The sequence below is a fragment of the Rhinolophus sinicus genome, chromosome 14, assembly GCF_057876585.1.
Source record: "Rhinolophus sinicus isolate RSI-liver-muscle chromosome 14, RSI-T2T, whole genome shotgun sequence".
Classification (NCBI taxonomy): domain Eukaryota; kingdom Metazoa; phylum Chordata; class Mammalia; order Chiroptera; family Rhinolophidae; genus Rhinolophus; species Rhinolophus sinicus.
Genome location: NC_142514.1, coordinates 136,820,623 through 136,843,018, shown reverse-complemented (window position 1 = coordinate 136,843,018; position 22,396 = coordinate 136,820,623). Strand labels below are relative to the sequence as shown.

The following is a 22,396-nucleotide window of genomic DNA, read 5'->3' as shown; positions in this document are numbered from 1 at the left end:
ATTCCCATCCCCGGGGCCCACCAAGTACTCTGCAGGGTTTGTGAAAGGGGACTTGTGGTGACCCCTGCATGACAGTCCGTCATTATCACCTCCTGTGTCCCAGGCCCAGTCAGGCATTTTCACACACACTTCATTTAAGTTGCGTAACACTGGGAGGTGGGCTTGTTTTCTGATGAGGAAACAAATCAGAGAGGTCTGTTATACACAGCAAGTGATGAAGCCAGAATTCAAACCCAGGCCAGGGTTTTTTTCCTTTATAAAGCAGACACAAAGTAGTAACAACTGTGTATCATGTATATGGTATTCTCACATACATTATTTCATTTGATCCTCACAACAGCCCTGTGAGGTAGGTAGGGTTATGTATTACTGTTATGCCCATTTCACAGATGAAGAAATGGAGGTGGCTCAGTGAGGTGAGTGACTTGCCTAAAGTCATACAGCACATTAGTGGCTTCATAGGTCCTGTAGTTTCTCTAAAGTCAAGCTGCTTGAATTAAGAAGCACCGAAAAGATGGAGAAAGGGAATTTTATGGAGAAGAAAGGGCAGTGGTAATTTACAAGATTTCTTCCTTAAACTGTTTGGTTGTGGTCACAGCTTCGAGTACCATTGGCCTGGTGGCCTGGGACAGCTGTCAGAGACTCCGGGGTCCCACTGTAGGCAGAACAGGCCTTTATTACCTAAGGGATGTGGCCTTGCCCACGGCCCAGCGTACAAGCTCCGTACTCACAGGGCACAACTATGGGGAGCCCCATCCTTGGCCCGTGTCCCATGGCGCCTGTGTCACCAGGCTTTCCTGGCTCTGTCTGAGGGTTCCTGCCCAGTGGGGAGGACCTGGAGACTCCCAAGACCGTTCCCACTCTAGGGATGAATCATACTGTACAAGTGTGTGGCCTGCACTGCTCATCACACCCTGGGAAGGAAGTGGTGGCTTGGGGTGTCTTGCCCTAGATCTCACCCCACATAGGTCCATGGTCTGCTTATGAGCAGAAACAGCACTCCAGGGGAAGGGCACCTCCTTCAGAGCAGTGTCTTAGCGTCTGGACACCTACGCCAAGGGCAGCGTTATGGTTTAGACCACTCCTGAGCTCCTTGCTGCATCTTGCCCTTTGAGACACTCGTCTGCTTCCTCTGGCAGCACTTCCTCGGGGGTGGCAAATCTTCATCCTCCAAAAGATGGTCATAGAGTTGTGACTGTTGAAGAAGGTGGGGGTCACAAAGGAGGTGAAGCCATAATAAAATGGGGTTGGAAGAGGGCCAACCTTGGTTCTGAAGACAGATCCCAAGGGGGAATCCTAATATTATTTTCAGGATGAGTGTGGTCTCTCAAGGTGACTATTTTGAAAGAGAAAATACACATTGGAGTGAGAAGAACCAGACCAGAAAATGGGAATGGAAGGACAGATTTTGGCTCAATATAAGAAAGAACTTTCTAACAGCTAACACCGGCCAACCACGGCAAGGGCTGCCTTGGGGGTGATGAGCTTCCCATCACTGGAGGTATGCAGGCAGGGATAGGTGATGCCCAGGAGGTACTGGGGACAGGCACTCATCCCCAGATGCACTGGGGTATGCTGGGGTGGGGGAGGACTAAGTGACCATTGAATTATTTTCCAACCCTGAGAATCCATAATGTTTAAAATGACTTGTTTCATGATACCTTAAATTCCTGGGGAAAGGATTATAAAAGTCAGGTAACAGGCCACCATATGAAGTGCCTTTCATTGCACTGGCTCCAGATTTTCAAACCTTCACAGGCACAGCAGCCATTTCTGAAGCCGGAAATTCCCAAATGCTTAAATTTGACCTACTCAAGAGGGATAGCCCCATCTTCTGAACCCTGCCTGGATGCTCACTCCCCTAGGCCATGCCGCAAGTCAAATCTGTCCCCCAAAGGGGGCCAGTAACACAGCTCTAGGACATACTCATTTCCAAGGCAGTCAAACATGGTCGCCCTCAGGCAAACAAGTCCAAGGTGCTGGCCACATCCTCTGGACAGAAGAGCAGGCGTGATGGAAATCTCTGGGTACCTTCTGTCCTGGGAAACTGAAGGGAGCATCTTGTTCTCACTCCATCCCCTCCACCAGTGCATCTTATTACAGATGGCTGAGTGAGGCACTGCCGAGTGGCACAGAGAGAGAAGGAGCCCACGACAAAACCGCTGCTCCTCTGTCCAGCCAGAAAAGTCCTCCTGTGGCCTCTTTTAGGACACAATGGCAGACTCTTCACTTGCCATACAGACTGCCCGTCTCTAGCTCAAAATGGCAAGAAAAAAGGTGGCTCTGTTGAGAGGACACATGGATTCCTACAGGTGGGCTGCATTGTGGGGGGTGGGGGTCAAGTCCTGCTGCGGTTCCTACAGGTTAGTCTCGTGCCCTGCCTGAGGCCACCGGTGAGACACGCTGACTTGGAGCTTCTTGGGAGCCCCCCTCCAATGTGGCGGGGGTTCTTTTTACCTGTACCGTATTAATCGAATAATCTTATTGTTCATAAAATCCAGAGCGTGGGGGTGAGAAGAATCAATGCAGAAGCCGTCGCTCAGCGCGATTTTCAGCACCTCCTCCACGAAGACCTGGAAGCTGTTGATCTGCTTGTTGGCTGGCACCACCCAGAGCCTCTTGAGGTTCTGCTTGGTGTACTCCTCCTCTGGGAGGCCCTCCACATTGGCCACCCAGTCCAGAGTCAGGTGGTTGGGGTCCTGCAAGTGGCTGGTGATGGAGGAGAGATTGCCGTTGGAGCAGTAGAAGAGCTTGGAGCCGAGGAGCTTGAGGAAGAGGCAGGAGGTGCTGAAGATATTGGCGTTGAAGACCTCCATGCTGGAGGAGGAGAGGCTGTAGATCTGCGGGGCCTCCCGCACGGTGAAGTGCACCGTCTGCACGCGCTGGTTCAGCGTGATGTTGAGCATGGCATTCTTCTCGGCCTTGGAGAGCTCCACCTCCTTCTCCTGCAGCGCCTCAATCAGGGGCTGCACCTGGTAGAAGTCGGCCTCCCTGCGGAGCAGGCCCATCTCCTGGAAGTCCTCGGGCAAGTCCAGGTGGGAGGTCCGCAGGAAGTTGAGGATGTAGCGAAACACTTTGCCGTCACGGTCGATGAAGCAGTTGCCCTGGCTGTCCCTCTTGGTGGGCATCTTCCCGCTGAACATGGCACCCAGCATGGAGTCGGGGAAGCTGGTCAGGGTTGCCAGTGAGGTAGTGTAGAGCTTTCCCCCGACATTCAGTGTGATGGGGTCGGACATGGCAGGGGGCTGGGGTGCTGGGCAGTAGTCCTACAGAGGGAGACAAATGAGAAACGACCGTCACTCAGCCATAGCCGGTGTTGGAGCTGCTAGAGCAGAATACCACAGACTGGACGGCTCAGTAACAAACGTGTTCTGGAGGCTGCGAAGTCCAAGATCACAGTGTGGGCAGATCTGGTGTCTGGCAGGGGCTGTCTTCCTGCTGTGTCCTGATACACTGTGATTCCCCGAAAATAAGACCTAGCTGGGCCATTAGCTCTAATGCGTCTTTTGGAGCAAAAATTAGTATAAGACTGGGTATAATATAATAAATACCAGGTCTTATATAAGACCGGGTCTTATATTAATTTTTGCTCCAAAAGACGCACTAGAGCTGATGGTTGGGCTAGGTCTTATTTTCGGGGAAACACGGTAGGAGGAGGCAAGAGAGCTCTGTGCAGTCTCTTTTATAAGGTCACTAATCCTGTTCATGACGGCTGTACACTAATGACCTACTCACCCCCCAAAGGCCCCACTTCCTTATACCATCACATTGGAGGTTAGGATTTCATCATGAATTCTGGGGGACAGACATTCAGTCCATACCATCTAGGTTGTCACAGTTCTTAACTTCTTATTGTGGGTAGGTCAAATCTATAGTCCTCGGGGTCAAAATGAATTAATATTTGATGAACAAATGGATGGGTGATAATTGCTACACTGTCTAACGTGTATTAGGTTCACTAGGGAGTTAAAAGAGAAAAGAAAAAGAAAACAAAGCCTGGGTCCCACCCTCCAGAAATTGTTTTAATTGGTCTGGAAGGTGGCCCCAGCATTGGTATTTTTAAAATGTGCTGTCAGTGATTCTAAATGTTCACTTGGGACAGAGAACCACTGGTCTAAGGAAAGAGAGGAAATGTGCCTGGATTGAATACTGTGTTACCTGCTGTTCCATAATGGTCATGTATCTTTTGACACAGACAATACCACCACCCATCTATCGTGTTCAGATGAGGAAAATTGTGCCTGGCTTCATTCCCCATGCTCAGAGAGGGGACGGGCCATGCCCGGATTCAAACCCAGGTCCCTTTATATGAGAGGGAAAAATGGGCACACTCTGGTACACTCAAAGGACCCAACAAATGCTCTGAGATTGCTCCAAGCCCAGTGTTACCTTCTTATTCATTTTTCCATCCCAAAGAATTTACAACAGTTGGCTGTGGTCAGTGCCATTTCCGTCTACGTGCCAGGCCCACAGTGGGTTCCTTAGTCCTCTGGATTTGAAAGGACACCTTTTCTGAACTCTCCTCCTCCTGTAACAACTTGCTTTGCCATGAAGATGCTCTTGGCTCCTGGTGGCCTTCCCGTTCCCACGCGATGGCAGCACGCCTCCTCTGGAACTTGCTTCAAGGTCAGTGCCAATGTGGAGTCTGCCACCGAGCACCCTTCACCCTCTCCTTAACAGAGCCTCTCCACCCCTCACCCCCCCTCCCCCCACAGACCTCACAGCCTCGTGTCTAGGGCTGGTGTGTCTCCTTTAATCTGAAGTCTTGCGTTCTAACTTCTCTTTAACATTCTAGAAAGCAGGAGATGTACCATCTCCGCTTCCAACATGGTACTTTCCCAACAGGCCACCTGTGGGATGGACTCAGCAGTCTTTCCTTGATGCTGGGTGTGGGTGGCACAAAGAACTGACCTCAGAGCTGCCCTTAAGAGCTCAGCTCAGCGCTTAGGGGGGACCAAGACAAGGGGAGTGGCGGGAGATGTCCCAGGCGCTGGGGTGGGGGGGGGAAGGACTGGGAGTGAGTCCTTGGCATGCTTACTGTCCATATGGGAAAACAGAGGTCCCAGGGGGGACACCCCCAAAACCACCCAGCAAGGGTGGCGAGCCAGCCAGAGTACTCTCAGCGCGTCTGCCTTCTGAGGAGGCTGCTGCACCGAGACCCTCTTCCTCCAGAGGCTGGAGGCCATGCTCAGCTGCCCCACCCCACTGTCTGGTGGGGGGGGGTCCCCTCGTGATTGCGTCCCTGTCTAATGGAGCACTTTGATACTGCAGAAGGGCATTAACCATCTGGAGTGTCTGAAGAGAAACAAGCTGATGATGAAGGTACAAAATCAGCAGCAGCCTGAAGCAGATGGGCTGCGAGACAGTGGGGAGGCCCAGCAGAGAAGGGGGGGAGGGGCCCACGGCAGGGGCAGCTGCCGGGTGGAGACCTGCGGCTGGGGGGGTGCGAGGCCTCGGGGCTCAGTCTGGCCAGATCTCTCTTTGGAGTAGGCCACACCTCCCTCACTTTAGAACCTTCTTTTCTGTCTAGATAGTATTGTGCCTATTCTAGTTTTCAGTCTCTCCCTCTCCATGATTTAAGGCCCAGGCTCAGATGTGGCTCAGCTCCATGGAAAGAGCGGGCTCAGGCGTCAGAGAGGCTGGGCTGTCTTTCCTGACAGTTCTGTGGGCTGCAGACCCTGTATCTCCTCTGTGCATTCGTGCTGAAGAGCTCAACACTGGGGCTCGAGGAGACAGGAGCCACAGGGCATACCTGGAGGCCCTTGAGTGGGCACCCCAATTATTTCTCTGCTTGTAAAAGCAGCAGAGCACCTGCCTTCCTGTCCCCAGACACCCCAGCTTGTGGCTCCTGGTCATCTGTCCGGGGAGAGCAGCAGAGAGAGCTGCACAGTCAGTAGGGGCAGAGGCAGGTCTCCTAGGGCGCCCTCCGTGGTAGTCTCCCCACACCCATGAGTCACAGAGCCCAGTCCTTCCAGCCCGTTTTCTAGTGGCAGCAGCATGGCGCCACCATCACAGATGCACAGGCCTTATTGTAAAAAGCACGATGACAGAAGGGGGCAGGAACTGGCACTTCTGGGGGGCTGAGGAGCTTTATGAATGTGGCAGAGGGTTTGTGGTCGGGGGGGATGAACTAACATCACTGAGCCCGTGGTGTACCCAGCTGCCTCTAGACACCTCCCCCTGGATATCCCGTGCGTACCAGGATCCCAACACAGAATTCCTCCTCCCCCAAACCTGCTGTGGACTCTTCTCAGCCGCCCAGCTGTCTGAGCCCGAGACCCAGGAGGCAGTCCTGACTCATCCCTAAGTTTTTTCTCAACTCCATCTCCCTGAAACCATCGCTTAGCTACTCCTGGCGCTCAGGCCTCAGCCACACTCCCCTTACATCCTCACTTGGCTCCTACCGTCTTTCTCTCTCCCTTCCATTGCAGCCTGCGGCTGTTCTTCCTGAAGCACTACTGCCAGCCCAAACCACCTTGCGTTTCCAATCTCACCTCCAACCTCTCCCCTCCCCACACTTTACACGCTGGCACTCTAGATGCACTGCACACACCCTCACAGTCACCTGTCCTGCCTCTGCTCTCCTTCTACCACATTCTCTACCTTTCCTGCCATCAGTCAGCCTTTCAGGCCCTGCCTCGGAGGCACTGCCTCTCCGTAAGGCTACCCCAAATCACTAGGTTAACAGCTCTTCTCCTGGGGCTTCCAGGTCCCTTGCACAGCCTTCTCCAGCCGTGTCCACCATTCCCTCATGTTATGACCTGCTTTGCACATGGCCCTCCTCTTGGATTTATCAACATGCAGATCACTGGACATCCATATGCAAAAAAAGAACCTTGACCCATACTTTGCACCATATGTCAACAGTTAAAACAGATCATGGACCTAAATGTAAAATCTTTTTAAAACTATAAAACTTCTAGGAGAAAATCTTTGTGACTTTGGGTTAGGCAGAGAGTTCTTGGACAGGTACAAACCATAAAAAATTTGACAGGGCCGGCCTGGTAGCTCAGGTGGTTGGAGGTCTGTTCTCCTAACTCCAAAGGCTGCCGGTTCAATTCCCACATCCAGTGGGCTCTCAACCACAAGGTTGCTGGTTTGACTCCCGCAAGGGATGGTGCCCCCTGCAACTAGCGATGGCAACTGGACCTGGGGCTGAGCTGCACCCTCCACAACTAAGACTGAAAGGACAACAACTTGAAGCTGAAGGGCACCCTCCACAACTAAGATTGAAAGGACAACAACTTGACTTGGAAAAAAGTCCTGGAAATACACACTGTTCCCCAATAAAGTCCTATTCCCCTTCCCCTAAAAAAAAAAAAAAAATTGACAAACTGGACTTCATCCAAACAAAAAAACCTCTTTGAAAGACACTTAAGAAAATGAAAATAAGACAAAGACTAGGAGAAAATACTTGCAAAACATATATCCAATAAAGGATGATTAACCAGAATATATAAAGAACTCTTAAAACTCAGTAAGAAGAAAATGCAACCCAATTAAAAAATCGGCAAAAGATCTGTCTGTTCACCAAAAAAGAGATGTGGATGACAATACATGAAAAGATACCTGACATCATTAGTCATTAGGGACATGAAAATGAAAACCACGATTAGATACCATTACACACCTATTAAAATGGCTCAAGTAAGAAATCTGATAACACCAAATGCTGATGAGGACACAGACCAACAGAAACTCTCTCATACATTGCCGGTGAGAATGCAAAATGGTACAACCGCTGTGGAAAACAGTTCGGCATGCAGCTTCCAAGTGACCCAGCAATCCCACTCGTTCTTTATCCCAGACAAATGAAAACATATGTCCTTGCAAAAACCTGTATGTGAATGATTACAGCAACTTTATTCATAATTGCCCAAACTTGGAGACAACTACGATACAAGTGGATAAACAAATGGTGGTACATCCATACAATGGAGTAAGACTCAGCAATATAAAGGAACTACTGACACATACTACGACATCGAAGAATCTCAAAAGCATTATGTTAAGTGTAAAAAGCCAGCCTCAAAAGGTTACATGGTGTGTGATTCTACTTATATGACATCCTGGAAAGGGCAAAACTAGAGAGACAGAAATCAGATCAGTGATTTCTAGGGGATGGGTTGGGGAGAAGACTGACTTTGTAAAGGCACTGTTACCGAACTCAAAGGGTTTGCCCCTTAGCTGCTTGGGGTGCTCTAGTCAACAACTAGACGGGGTTGTTGTGAGATAGTTTTATTTACTTGCAGCAAGTAAAGGAGATAGGATTCACATACAAAGCTCTGTCTCCCTGGAGGGAGGCGTAGCCATTACATATGTAGTGGTACCTCGGTTTTCAAACATCTCCGTTGACGAACATTTTGGTTTATGAATGCCATAAATTTTATGGTTCTATGATATTATTAGATAGTAAAATTCATACTAACTTTGCAGTTGTAAGGGTTGATTTTAAAGGTCTGGAATGGATTAATCCATTTTGCATTACTTTCTATGGGGAAACCATGCCTCGGGTTTCGAACGTTTCAGAACTTGAATGGTCTTCTGGAACGGATTAAGTTTGAAAACCAAAAACCGAGGTACCACTGTGTACACTACTTGGTTAATTACATGTTGATTTCTTCTTTGCAGTTAGCTAAACTTATCTGATTGGGTTCCCCTTCAAGCTCATCTGGTTACAGCTGCTTCTGCAAAATAGTGTGTTACATTTTAACGCTTAGCACGAATAGCATTTATCAATAGTAAGAACTGCCCATACCTTTTGATCCTTGCCCTAACAGCACAAGGGAATATCTTGGAGTGATAGAAATAGTCTGTCTTGATGTGGTGGTGGTCAAATGACTATATAAAGATTATAAAAAGCCATAACTGCAAACCTGAAAAAGGTGAATTTTACTGTATATAAATTATGCCTTCCTCAACTTGAAAAAAAATCAAGATTGTGATTGTGTCATGATATCCATACAGTGGTTTATGCACCAGTTATATACATATTATATTGTTGTGAAACTTTTGTTTCAGTGGTGTATGTGTGTACTGAATTGTGATACAAAGTGTATCTTCAGACTTTGGGCTGTGATAAAATTGTTTTTGCAAACCACTGCCTAGTTTGTGATCTCCTTGAGGGCAATGACACCATCTCCTGTCCCTGCATATTCACTGCCTAGCACACGCTGGGTGCTGGTGGCAGTGTGGTGGCAGAGGTGGGCAGCAGACCCTGGGAGGGAAGGGATGAACATTTCCTGAGGGTATTCCTGCATCCAAGGCCTTTCCACTTACCAGCCCTTTTAATTCTCACAGCACTCCTACAAAACAGGCACCATTCTCCCTGGTAGCAGATAGGAAGCTGAGACTCAGACAGACTGGTGACTTGCTCAGGACACACAGCCAGCGAGCCGAGAGCCAATTCTCTTCCTACTGCACAGGCCGCTAAGAGTGCTAATGGTGACAAAAGGCTGTGTCATAGCTTCGACCAGTTTGAGAATGCCCAAAGCAGCCTTTGGAAAACACTGCTCTACAGCCTGCTTGGCAAGGCAACAGCCACCACTTGCTGAATACACAACTCCTGTTTTTACAATGTGAGGAGGCTCACATAATAGTTGGTAGCATTTGATTTATTTTTAATAAAAATACACAGAAAAGTACAGAGCATGATACTGTTGTGCTAACTGCGTTACATACATCCCCTCATTCGATGTCTTTCTAAGCACCCGGTGAGATGGATACTGTCATTATCTCATTTTTACAGATGAGGAAACTGAGCTCAGAAAGCGGAAGAGCTGGGCTTTGAACGCAGTCCCACACCGCTGGTCATTTCCCCTCCCACCGCAAGGTCCCAGTGGAGTGAGATGCACAGTCCCACGCTCTGTCTAGACCAGACGAGGGTACAGTCCTGTGGCGGCTAGTCCACTGCCAGCTGTGGCTCTGCCCACTCACATCTGAGGACATGGGGACAGGATGGCGGATGGCTCCGAGCCCCTCCACAGCGGACACAGGAAAAGTCCACTGACGGATCTAAACCCTTCTGTTTCAATAGCAACTCGACGCCTAGTGATAAAGCAGCGAAACACAAAAAGCCATGTTTCTGAAAGCCAGATTAAAGACGATGAATGGAAACTCAAACTGAACCAGGAAGTAGGAGATGAAGCCACCTCACCACTGTGTCTGAAGGAGTAATTTTCTTAAGCAGGATTCTTTCCAAATCCGCCTCTCGACTTGAAAAGGACCAAAAAAAGACCAGCCGTGTCTCCCTCTCTGAGAAAACCACTGGTGTCAAACCAGGAAATCATGGCTATGCTGATCACCGGACCATCTGACGGGGCAGGAAAGGCCAGGGACCTGAGAACTTGGAGTTGCAGTGGGAATTCTGAGGTGGGTCTGCGGCCCAAATGAGAAGAGGTCTTAAGGCCCAGCCTTGCACACATAAAGGGCAATTCCAGCCTGAAAATCATCTGATTACAACCTCTAATTGTGACACAGGAAATAGAATTCTTTGAGAGATGTCCCATGAGGAAAGACAGCCAAGACATCGCTCTAGAGAGTCCTACTTCAGAACTCTGTCCTGGCACCCAGGTCCCCACAGGCCTCTCGCGGGACATAGCTTATGCTTGGTGAGTGCTCATCATGTACCATACCGGTGCTAAGTGCATTATACACGTTGACTCATTTAAGCCCCAAATGAGGAAAGTACTATCTCTACTTGACAAATGGGAACCTGTGGGTAACTTGCCCAAAGCAGTGGCAGAGCTTGGATTCATGCCTAGGGCTGCCTGACCGCAAAGTCTGTGCTCCGAGAGATAACACTTCTCCTTGGGCATTCGGCAGCCAAGACCCATGCAGAGGTCTGTCACTTGTCCCCCTACCACCTCTTACCAGGTCTTCTCACACTTGCCATCTCAATTTGATTCTGACCTACACAAAGACCAGGGCACAGAGAATCAACCTTTCCTGAGTACCTAGGACATAACCGGAGCTAAGTGAGACATTTTCCTCTAGGTTATTTCATTAAAGTATCACACTGATGCTGAGGTAGGTACAATTATCCCAATTGTTAGGATTTTAAAACTGAAGCATAGAGTAGTGAAGACAGCTGCTTACGATCACACAGCTACAGCCTGCAGAGCTAGAATTCTAAGTGAGGTCTCCCTCCAAAGCCTGTGCTACTTTAAGTACATAGGCTGGATGACATTTTACTAAGAAGCATAAATAGGATTTGAAGAAAGACCTGTAATGTTCCTGAGAGGGAGACAAAATATCTTAAAATTGTTCTTCTAAAATTAGTTATAGTTGTTATGCTATCCTAATCCAAATCCTAATAGTATTTTTTCAAAAGATTTAAAAAAGAAGATTAAAATCTTAGTTTGGAAAAATTGACGCATGATAAACTGAAAGAATATTTGAAAAAGGGTAGTGATGTTAGTCTAATGTATTAAAGTAGATTATAAAGCAACAGCATTTCTAACTGGTATTAAAACAAGGAAAAAGAGAAGGAATTTTGTAATACATGTGTCAAAAAGACTGGAGAGCAATCAAAACACACACGCGCGCGCGCACGATTCTGGGACCCTGGCAGGACAGGTCACATTATCTTTATTTCACAAACTTAGGATGAATTCTTGGCCCAGGGCGTTGTGTGCATTCTTGACCTCTGAGTCATGGCTTCTGGGAGATTCTGGGTTTGGACACTGCTCAGAGAGCAGTCCTTCGGAGACTGCCCGGGTGGGGGTCTTCTCTAATTCAGGTCTTGAGCAAGAGATTAACCCAGCCACAGAGATCCCAGCCAATAGCCTGTACACTCATGGCGCCCTAGAATAGGACCTGGAACAGGATTGGGTGCTTTCTGTGCAATTTCCTGCATTACTGCCCACTGAATTTCCATAATGAAACTACCTTCCATGAAATCTACTCTTTTTACACAGAGGACCAATTGTGACAACAATGACTCTGCTAAGCAATGTATCCATCCATCCATCCATTTCCATCATTTATTAGCTGTGTGGACTCAAAGAGCCTAGAAATGATATCCTAGTAATAATGAGCACACCTAACCGCAGATCTCAGTTTCTAAAAATGTTACCTCCTACGAAAAGAAGCCAGGGCTTTCGGGAGAGATTGATGATTCCAGAACTTTGACAGGAAAAGTTCAAGGTGAGCTTGGAACATCTTTTGCCAGGTTGCAAAGAGGCAATCAAAGATTAATGAATGAGCTCATGTCAAAAAAACAGACGAGATCTTAAAAGTTCCCATCAAAAGAAAAAAAATCTGGTAACTACCTTAGTGTGTTGATGGATGTTAATTAAATGTATTGTGGTAATCATTAGTCAAAACATACATATGTCAAATCATTATGTTGTACACCTAAAACTAATACAGCATTATATGGCCCAAAGGGACTCTTCACTGGCCAAATTTGGGATAGTTTGAGTATCAAAAATATTAATGATGATAATGGGTTATAACACATTGCATTCTTAAAAAATCATGAGTCTATGTTACTCCAAAAAGGAAAAAAGAGGAAAGGAGAGGGTGTGAGAAAGACACAGAGGAAAAAGTTTTTCTATAACAAAGAATACCAACTAATATAGAAAAAGAATGGCATAATTAGAAAATCACCATTTTGCGACCCCCAATGTTGCAATTCAGGCAAGGATCATCAACGGATATGGAATGAAAGGTTATTGCAAACACATAATTCCAACTGTCTTACAGAATCACTCCTCAAACTACTTATTAATTACAAAAAGGAGAAATTTACCCTTGTATGGCAAGATCAGGCTGTCATAACCTTAACCAATAACCGGATTTAGCAGTCATGGATAGTAGGACCCTGATAGCATATGCTTCCTCATGGGATGCAGTAAATACTGCATACAACATTATCAGAAAAAAACCTAATCATTGATAAAATAATCAAATTAAATAGGTAGAAGGGCTCTATCTAGATCAAGTGAGTTGCTTAAAAATATAACTAAATGCAGTGCATGAATCTTCACTGCATCTGATTAAAAAACTAAGGTTTGTTTTGGCAATTGGAGATATCTGAATATCAACAATATTGACTTCTTGCTAATTATCTTATGTCTGGTAATGGTATTATGGTTATGTAGGAAAATGATATAATTAGATACATGCTGAAGAATTTAGGGGTCAAGTGTCAAGAGGTCTATAACTTTTTAACAGTTTAGTGAAAAGTGTGTGTGAAAGCAAAACCATCAAAGTGAGTTAGTACATGTAGGTGAAAGGCTATTCTTTAAACCTTTCTGTAGGCTTGACAATTGTAAAAATATTTTGATTTTGGAAGAAGAGGGAATAAAAAACACTTCCCTCACAGAACAATAGATGTCAAGTTCCAGTCAGAGTGCCCTTTTGACCCCAATAAATAGGACATTTGTTATTACTAATACTAAGAAGCACTGATATCCTAATTTTCCTCTCCAGATGTGATTGTGGTTTGGAGGATGAGGAAGCCAACCAGGGCAAAGCTAAAATAGCCCACAGTTGGTGGAGGAGTTAGAATTTAAACCTGAGTGTTCTCCCTACATGGACCCACTACCCACAGAAACTGTAACACTAGCCCTGCCTGCCTCTCTGCTGGGATCCAGGCTGGGAGAAGATGGCTATTCAGGCCTTACTTCCCGTGTCCTGAACCCAGAGACTGCTACTACAGGAGGAAAGAAACTGCTGTCATGGCTCATGGAAAATGTTCACAAACGGGGGCCACTTCTGGGCATCACAAGTGTTGTGGATGGGCAGAAAGAACTGGAGGGGCTTTGTGGGGGAGACAAAAGTGCATGAGCTTGGCCATCACCTGGGTCTGCCTGTGAATCAAGACTCTGCCACTGAACTGGCTGTGTGGGCCGAGGCCAATTCCTGGACAGATGATGTCACCACCATCATAACAATAGCAGCAATAATAATGGGAGCTGACGTTTATTGGGCAGCTATTTCTGTGCTAGGCACTTTATGCACGTTGATATTGTAAATGAAGTAGATATAGACGTACGTTTTATGGAGCTTCATAGGTGTTGAGTTTTTTACAAAGGGAAGGCAAGACCCTCCACCTGCAAAAAGATGACTTACTTTACTGTGATACTCGCTTTACTGTGGTGGCCTGGAAGGGAACCTGCACTATGTCTGAGGCACGCTTGTACTATTATTATCCCTACTTTTATGCCAGGCCCTCTCCTACCTCTGTAATTTGGTACCTGCTATCCCCTCTGCTGGCACTCTGAAGGCAAATCCCATTCATCTGCTGGAATTCATTCCTTCCTCTGCCTCTCCAGGGGGTTGTACTCTCACCCCCTACCCAGGCCCATTTTACTTAAGTAGGTGGGTGCCTGGCCACCCTGTTGGCGCGGGGATCTCCCCTCTCTGTACCCACAGAAGCGGGTAGGGGGAGGGGAAGAAATTTCTTCCCCGGTTTAGTCAGATCCATTTTCCTCATCCCAGACTGATTGTCATGTACCAATAGGGAAGTTTATCACCCTCTCCTGAATTTTCAATTTGGAATCTAAGACAACAGGGCAAGGCCCAGGTGACCACCTGGAAATAAATGCAAGAACTCCCGTGGTGTAGAAGATGGACAGAACATGGTTGGGTAAATCTCAAGGATGACAGTGCTCAGAGTGAGCCGTGTCTCCCAGTAAAGCAGATGCGACTTCCCCACCTACTCAGCCCACCAGGATAAAGACTGGCTCACAGCCCTGGGGACTGGATGGGGGCACCACCCTTCACCTCCCCTTCCTGGCCTCCCTATACCCAACAGCTGCCTATCTTTAGCCATTTTGCCCAGTTTATCTCTAAGAAGTTCACAGGCTGCTCCACTGTCCCCACAGCCCACTCAGTAGGGGCAAAAGGTGTCACACATGGGCCCTGGAGTCAGCTGCCCAATAGTCCAAAGGACAGGGAAAGGTGGGCTGGAGGAGGGAAGCCACTGACCTGGCAACCTGACTTCCCCATTTGCACAGCAAAGTATTCGCTCACCTGTTACAGAGTCCCAACAACCATTTTCATCCCCCATCCTGTTCCAGAATGTTCTTTCATTCTCTCAGCTCACTCTCAGGCTTCATCTTGGAATTTTCCTCAGGCAGAAGCACCCTATTTCAACCACTCTCTTCCTTATGGTTTTCCTGCTCCTAACAATTATAATTATAAACAAAGGTCTTTTAAATCCATCTCATTTCATCCTTACAACAACCACAGAAGCACTGCCTTACAGGTTGGCATTCAGAAGGGCTGAGGAAGCTGGTCCAGTCACACAAACTGAGAAGGGCAGGGCATCAACTTCTTTTTCTTTCCTGCCACCCATTCCAGACTAAACCTCTGCCTCCCTGCAGTGCAGGAGAAAAAGCAGGGTCTTCGGAGCAAGGAGGCCTGGGTGGCTTTGGGCAAGTCACTTCACTTCTCTGAGCATTTTCCTCACCTGTAAACAGGTATGGTGCCGCCTTTACAGGGTGTAAGAGTTAAATGAGATCAACTCAGTGTGTGACGCATGGAGTTCAAGGGTTGGGCTCTTTATTTCTAGCCGGAAGGACAGGAAGGTGTTGTGCATCCCAAGGTATTTGCCCACTGTGGCACCCCCTTGCCCACATTATACCAGCGCGGCCGGCACTGGGCTTTCCAGGGCTGGGAGGCGTCCTTTTCATATTTTTGTCTCCGCCCCTCCGTCCTCAATGCTTTTCGGCCCATTCCACCCAGTCCAATCCAGGCCTGCCGCATCGGCTTTCTCAGCACCCACTCCCCACTCCGGGAGCGCCCCTCCGACCTCACGCACAGTCTCCCGTATTCACCTAGAGACTCCGCCTCTCCTTGCCCCACCTACCAAAGACTCCTCCCAACAGTTTCGACCCTCGTTATCCGGGCTTTTCCCTATCATCACCATCCATTTCAGCTCCTTCCACCAGCTCCGCCCTCTCTCCTCGATAAGCGCGCCCTCCCCTGCTGCTCACCATCCCCATCGCACAGATGAGAATGGCGAGGCTAGGGTAGGCTAGGTGACCTCTCATGGTAGGACAGGTACCCGGGTGGGCGCGCGCCCCCTCATCGGCTGTCCCTAAGCCCCGCGACCCCGGCCACGCCGCACCCACCTCCTGCCCTGGCTCTGCAGCCTCCCCTCCGCGGGCGGCCAGCGCAGCTTTAGCGAGGGGGGCGGAGGGCTGGAGCCCAGCTTAGGGGCGTGGCGGCGCGGGACCCGCGCGGGGCGCTCCCGGACTTGTAGTTCTCTCTGGGTTCTTTGTGGCTAGGTTCCCCGAGCGCGAACTCCATCTCCCAGGAGGCGTTGCGGTGGGCCGTCCAGCTCCCCACCCCGCCCTCGCCAGCGCTCACGCCGGCTGGCCTTAAAGTGGACGCGGCTTGAGTGGCGGTTCGCGGGGTGGCCCCCGCTCGGGCTCCGCCCTGTTTCCCGCAACTCGCCCCTCCCCCCCCGCTTCGTCCCGCAGCCCCGCGGCTGCGCCTGTGATACAGACTTGTGCAGAGAGGGGTGGGGAGGTTGGACTTCGCAGTGGAAGGAGCATCCCTGCGGTCTGGGACCTGGCGGAGGGCGTCCTCACTCCGGGGGGAGCTGAGGACCCGCCCTGACCTGGCCTGGCCTATTCCTGCCCTGCCCAGGAGCCGGGTCTGAGGCAGGGGCCACTGGGGTCCCAGAGGTAAGCGATCTGGGAGGCATGTGTGCGGATTGGGGGAAGGAGTATCTGCACCCTGGATGTTCGAGAGCTCCGGACACCGGCATAGGGCTCTGAGGGCTCGGGGTTGGGAAGCGAAAGGTCTGGGTGCATCCTGGGCCTCGCTGTGTGACCTTGGGTGAGTAGCTGCCCCTCTCTGGGCCTCAAACATCTTCATCAAGTGTGTATGGAGGTGATCCTGCCCCCGCTCCCCTCACGGCTGAGGGCACCAATGCCCAGTAATACCAAGAAGCTCACCTGCCTTTCTCGGGTCCCACAGCCTCAGCCTGGGTTAGGAGCAGGTGCACTGGTAAAACTGGAGGGAGGGGTGGCTTGGAGCCTGGACACAAACTGGGGGCCCAAGAGTCCTCCTCCGCTGGGAATGGGCTTCTGCTATTCTCAGCCTCCGGCTCAGGCGTACTCCTATCTATGAGAGCTTAGTGAACAGGAGACCCTGATGTGTCAGCCCGGTGCCCGCCCTTCCAGAAAATCAGGGGTGTGGGTGGGGACTCAGCCATCAGAAGTATGTGAGGGTGGCTCCCAGCGGAGATGCGTGAGTGGTGGGTTCCTGAAAAGGGCATATATGCTCCCATCCTCTTCCCCTCTCGCACCCCCCCCCCCCATACCTCTTCATTAAAAGAGCAGTTTTTTTGTTGTTGTTGTTTTTTAACCAGTAAAACCCCTTTTTACCTTTCTTTCCAGGAGATAGTTTGGTGGCTCAGATGAGGGCCTCACAGTAGTAGGGCAAGGGGCTCCTTCCCAGGGCTGCCTTGGGTAGAAGTTTGGTTAAAAAATACACAGAGAGATGCTGCTGCTCAGAGACTTGGGGGATCAGAGATGGAGGGACTTCTGGTTGTGGGGAGAGACAGCGTGGTGACCCACAGGGAGTCAAAGGAGGGAAAGTGGGTATGAGAGTCAGAGAGGGCTGAAATGGGCTACATGACTCCTAGGTGCTGAGCTGGGCTTGGAGGGGCTGCTGTGCTCTGGGGGAGGGAGAGGGTGAGTGAGACCTTGAAGCCCCCTTACCCGTCCCTTGAAATTCTGTGAGTTTCTGACCTGAGGGTTAACAGGGAAGTTTTTCTTTTCCTTTAGCTTTGGTTTGAGTCATTTCTAGAATGGCTAGAGCCTCACTCAGCCCCTCCCAGTGACCTCTGGAGGGGCGTTCTTGGCCCGTGTTTAGAAGTCTCAGAGTTGTGGATATACGAAATCAGACCTGGGCAGATGTGGGGGCGGTGACTGGACAAAGGGTTAGGCCAGTCCCTAGAAGGTGCTTTTTTGGTCATATTCTTGGTTTTATCTCATTTTACTATCACATGTCTCTTGTTGGTCATTTGGCACTCCTCTGCCTGTGCCTGGTCCTGTGTTGGGCACTGGGCACAGATAGGGCGATTGGACCTGTTTCCTACCAAAGGAAGGTGGGGGAGGTAGACATACAGTCCAATGACACTGCTGAGGGATGAGAGAAGAAGGCTTTGGGAAGCCAGAACTCAGAGACTTGGACTGCAAGGAGATTAAGCTAGGCTTCCCAGAGGAGGGGGCATGTGACCTGAGCATTGAAGGAGTCGGAATTAACCAGGAGAGAGGAGGGGGAAGCCCTCTCTCAGCAGAGAGGACATCACTAAAGTTGGCCAGCAGGAAAAGCCCAAATTCCTGTAGATTCATCACTGAACGGTGTTTGTCAAGTTCCTCTCCACCCCTGCCCCACATCAGCTAAGTGTCCCAGAAAGGGCTTGAATGCCAAGCTCCGGAGTTTGGACCTTTACCTGAAGGTGCTGGGAGCCTTGAGAGTTCCCAGCAGGGGCATGGCAAGATGAAGCTTACAGTCTAATGAGATTAGTCTGATGATATTTGCAGGGTGGGCCAGAGAGACCAGGAAAGGATGAGGAAGCTTAGGGCATGGGGGCAGGGCCAGGCGTTGTGTACACACACACACACACACACACACACACACACACACACACGATGCTTTGGGGGTGATGGAAATGAGTCATGCTCCACCACACAGAACAGAGACCAATCAATACTCAGCAGAAATGCAGAGGGTCATCTGAGAGGGACAGATAACGGGATCTGGGTGTCCAGGGGCGGGAGCGTAATTTTGCTGTGTGCGTACTGTGTGCCCTGTGGAGAACTGGGTGCTGCTGGGACTCGGAGGCCGTCACGCCAGCAGTGAGAGGTGTAAGCCTAGGGTTTGGGAAGGAGCAGCAACATTGGCTGGGAAAGGCTGGGGTGGGGGGTCATCTTCTGTTTTGGGGTTCAGAGGCTCAGAGAGGTGAAAGAGTACCAACCTTGTGTCTGGGGCCACCGTGGAGGGTAGTGGCTGGGCTCGAGGCAAAGCCTGGACTGTTCTCTTGCAGGAAACGTGCCTCTATTGGAGGAAGGATTATGGGAGGGAATGAGGAGACTGGTGTGGAGACTACTGCACTAGTCCAGGAAAGAAGTAAAGAGCAGCTGACCTTGGGTGGGACTGGGGCTCGGGGAGACGGTGGAAATGAAAATTGGCAATGAGGGCTAGTGGGTGAAATTCCTTATGGAACCAGCAAGATCAGGAGTGTGTCTCCTTGTCTTCTTCCCTGACAGTGTCTGTTTCACCCCTCAGTGCCAGATGACCCAGGAATAGCTTTGTGACTGCCCCAGCCTTCATCTTCTTTCTACCTTGTCCCAGCCCCATCAGTGGCAGGTGGAATGGTCCCCATTTTCCAGGTGAGAAGGCTGAGGAGCCTGGCAGGGACTCGCCCAAGGTCACCTGGTGATTCTGAAGCAGAGAACCTGGGTCTCATGCTTTTAAGTCAGGCTCAGCCGAGGGAGGACATGGCTGCCATTTGTTGCTGTGTTTGGCGTGGGGCAGCTGTCTCTTGGGTCAGAGCCAGCATCCACAGGCCACGTCTCCTGGTCCAGCGCCTAGAGGGGTAATCCAACCTCCCCTGAAGAACGCTGGGTGCCTGCTTCTCCTGCCCCAGGGAGGCCAAGTGCAGGTTCTAACCCCACTCTGCTGAGGCTGTGTTCTTCTCCCTCGGGGATGCTTGGCTTCCCCATTCATGCCACAGGGATAACAGGCCTAGTCCTGCCTCACTTCTGTGGCCCCTGATGACGTCAGGTGAGCTTTGGGCCTCTAAAACCCTTTTGCATGAATGCATGGAAGATATTATTGAGTGGGTTTGTTGGTAACTATGGTGACCGCTGACCTCAGACAGTCTGTGTGGGAGTGGGGGCAGGGAGGCAGGGCTTGCCTGGAGTGGCCAGGCCATGGACCCAGAGGCTGCAGGGGTGGCCTCGGAGATCAGAGCTTCACGGAATGGCTCTCCTGACTGAGCCCCCAGAGGCTGGCACAAGGCATCTTATATGATAGGAATCAGGTAGAACGATATGAAATCTGATCCTTCACTTTCATGTGGTTCAACCTGGGATCATTTATCCCCATTTTACAGAAAAGATTTGCTCAAGGACACACAATGAGCTACAGGACTAGAGTAAGATTTGCTCAAGGTCACAGTGAAATGCAGGATTCCTCGTTCTTCATCTTTCTTTCCACTTCCAGGATCTGCCCTCATCCCAGACCTCCGCTTCTACCTGCCCCATGTTTTCTTCCTCCAAATCTCTCTGATCAGGGTTTCTCCTTAGCTCCCTGAGTACAGACATACCTTGGAGATATTGTGGGTTTGGTTCCAGACTACCACAATAAAGCCAGTATTGCAGTAAAGCAAGTTGTAATCTTTTTGCTGGTGGAGGGTTTTGCCTTCAATTTGTAAAATACACAACATCTATGAAGTGCGATAAAGCAAAGTGCAACAAAACGGGTATGCCTGTACCTGGGTCACTTGGTTGAAAGCATATGAAATCCACTAGTACAGAGGGCAGGGGTAGGGGATTGGGCAGATGGTCTGCAGGGGAGGTTGAGCACTGCCTAGGAAAGAGAGGACCAGGGCTGAAGGGAGACGTTTTTAAAGGCACGTTGAAAGGCCTTCTGAGATTACGCGTTGCCTTGGCACTCTTTGCCAACACCTCTGCCTCCATGGTCAGACCGGAAGCTGCCTAGAGCAAGGGCTTTGCTTCTGATGTGAAGGACACTCATGTTTTCTGAGCACTTCCTGTGCCCAGCAGCATGGCAAGGACTTTGTATTTGTCTTCACAACAATCCTGCAGCGGGGAAACAGGCTCAGAAAACATAAGTAACCTGGATGGGAAGCAGAATGCATCCCAGGTGAATCTCATTCAGAGTAAAAAAGCAGAATCGAACACACGACTTCAGGAGGCTTGGAGTGGGCCCTGGGCCCATGAACTTGTGCTGAGTACCCAGGTGATTATCAGGCCAGTGCTGGGGCACCACTGACCTGTACCCTGGCTACACCTACAGTAATCTCTTCAGAGGCATTCAGGCTACAGTGATTGGCATAGGAGATGCCAGCCGCTGAGAAATAAGCCTCAATCCCCGCCCAGCGGAGCTCACAGCCTGTTAGGACAGAGACTGAAACCAATGGGCCCGTTGCATTGTAACACAGGCAGTGGTGGAAGGCTGGTCTTGGCCAAGAGCTAGGACAGAGGAGAGTGTCTGCATAGGGCACACAGCTGGGGTCCCACAGTATATCTGTGGTTCTGAATGAAAGTTTCTGGCCCCTCCTCTAGGAAAGTTCTTGTTTATGTTCCCACCAACTCCAGGTCTCAATCATAGTTCTTATTTTACTGAGTCAATAAGTTTAAATGCCTACTGTGTGTTGAGCCTTATATCTGGGCCTTGCCTAGAGTGGCATTGTACAGAGAAGCAAAGAAATGGCCCGGCCTTTTCGGAGCTGAAAGTTGGCTATTATGAGAGCAAGCTGTAGCCATGTGAACTAGCATGAGAATCAGGATTCAAGTGGGTCAGTGGAGGAAGGCTTCCAGCCCACAGGGAGGGGAGGGCGGAGGGAAAGCTGTTATGGCTCAGGAATAAGATGGCAGTAACTCACGCTGTAGTCTGCATTGGCTCATTTAACAAATGCCTACTGTGTGCCAGGCACTGGGCTAGGTGACGGGGACACCGTGGTGAGCAACACCTGATGTGGTGCCCGCCCTCAGGGATCTGGAGGCGTACCTCGGAGATACCTGCAGACTCGGCTCCAGACCACTGCAATAAAGCGAGTCGTAAGCTTTTTGCTGGTGGAGGGCTTCTTGCCTTCCGTTTGCAAAAGCCAGATCTGTGGAGCGCACTTAAGTGAAGCACAATGCAGGCACGCCTGCATACTCGTCTAGTAGAGGAGGAGGCCGACTCCAGTCAAGTCGTCATGATAAATGCTAGGAAGGGGGATGGGATGCTTTGAAGTTGTTAACAGGCATTGGACCCAGGCAGGAAGGTCAGGCCAGGCTTCCTGGAGGAAGTGAGTTTGAGCTGAGGTCTGCAGGGTGAGCCAAGCTAGGAGGGGATGGTAGAACACATGCAAAGGGTCCAGTGGCAGGGAGAACACAGTGAACGAAGCTAGAGGGGCTGGTGTGGGTTGAGGCTGGGGAGGCAGGCGGGGCCCTGCGTCTACGGAGCAGAGACCGGCTGCTGCTCCAAGGAGGGGATTTGGACCCATACGTCCCCGGCACTATGTGAGTCCAGCTATGAGGGAGGAAGAGACTGCAGGCGGCTCTAGGAATCCAGGGTGATGGATGAAGTGGTGCCTGCAGGTCCAAGGCTGTTCTCACTGAGGACAGCGTGTTTGGGGTGGGCTTTGAAGGAAAACAGTTTGCCTGGTTGTGTGTGTGGTGGTGGTGGAGGTCTT

General features: G+C 49.9%; 2 protein-coding genes across 8 annotated transcripts in view; one reads left to right on the top strand and one right to left on the bottom strand.

The window, feature by feature from the left end:
* Positions 1-273: 273 nt before the first annotated feature.
* KCTD21 (potassium channel tetramerization domain containing 21) lies at positions 274-17,076 on the bottom strand. Of its 5 annotated transcripts, XM_074335710.2 has the most exons (3): positions 16,086-16,155; positions 14,983-15,134; positions 274-3,266 (listed from the first exon to the last, which is right to left on the bottom strand). In XM_074335710.2, exon 3 carries the CDS (start codon positions 3,234-3,236, stop codon positions 2,454-2,456), a length of 783 nt encoding a protein of 260 aa, XP_074191811.1. In that variant the 5' UTR covers positions 3,237-3,266; positions 14,983-15,134; positions 16,086-16,155; the 3' UTR covers positions 274-2,453. The 5 variants fall into 5 exon arrangements, with proteins under 5 accessions (XP_074191811.1, XP_019581945.1, XP_019581943.1 ...); XM_019726386.3 differs by lacking the exons at positions 14,983-15,134; positions 16,086-16,155 and adding an exon at positions 16,917-17,076; XM_019726384.3 differs by lacking the exon at positions 14,983-15,134 and having other exon boundaries at positions 16,086-16,218.
* Positions 16,419-22,396, top strand: part of USP35 (ubiquitin specific peptidase 35) — a 28,465-nt gene continuing 22,487 nt past the window's right edge. The window contains exons 1-2 of one of the 3 annotated variants that reach the window (XM_074335706.2): positions 16,419-16,643; positions 19,258-19,361. The gene's annotated coding sequence lies outside the window, so the exon portion shown is untranslated. Of the gene's footprint in view, positions 16,644-19,257; positions 19,362-20,580; positions 21,777-22,396 lie in introns of those variants that run through there. The other 2 variants (XM_019726381.3, XM_074335708.2) reach the window with 2 other exon arrangements.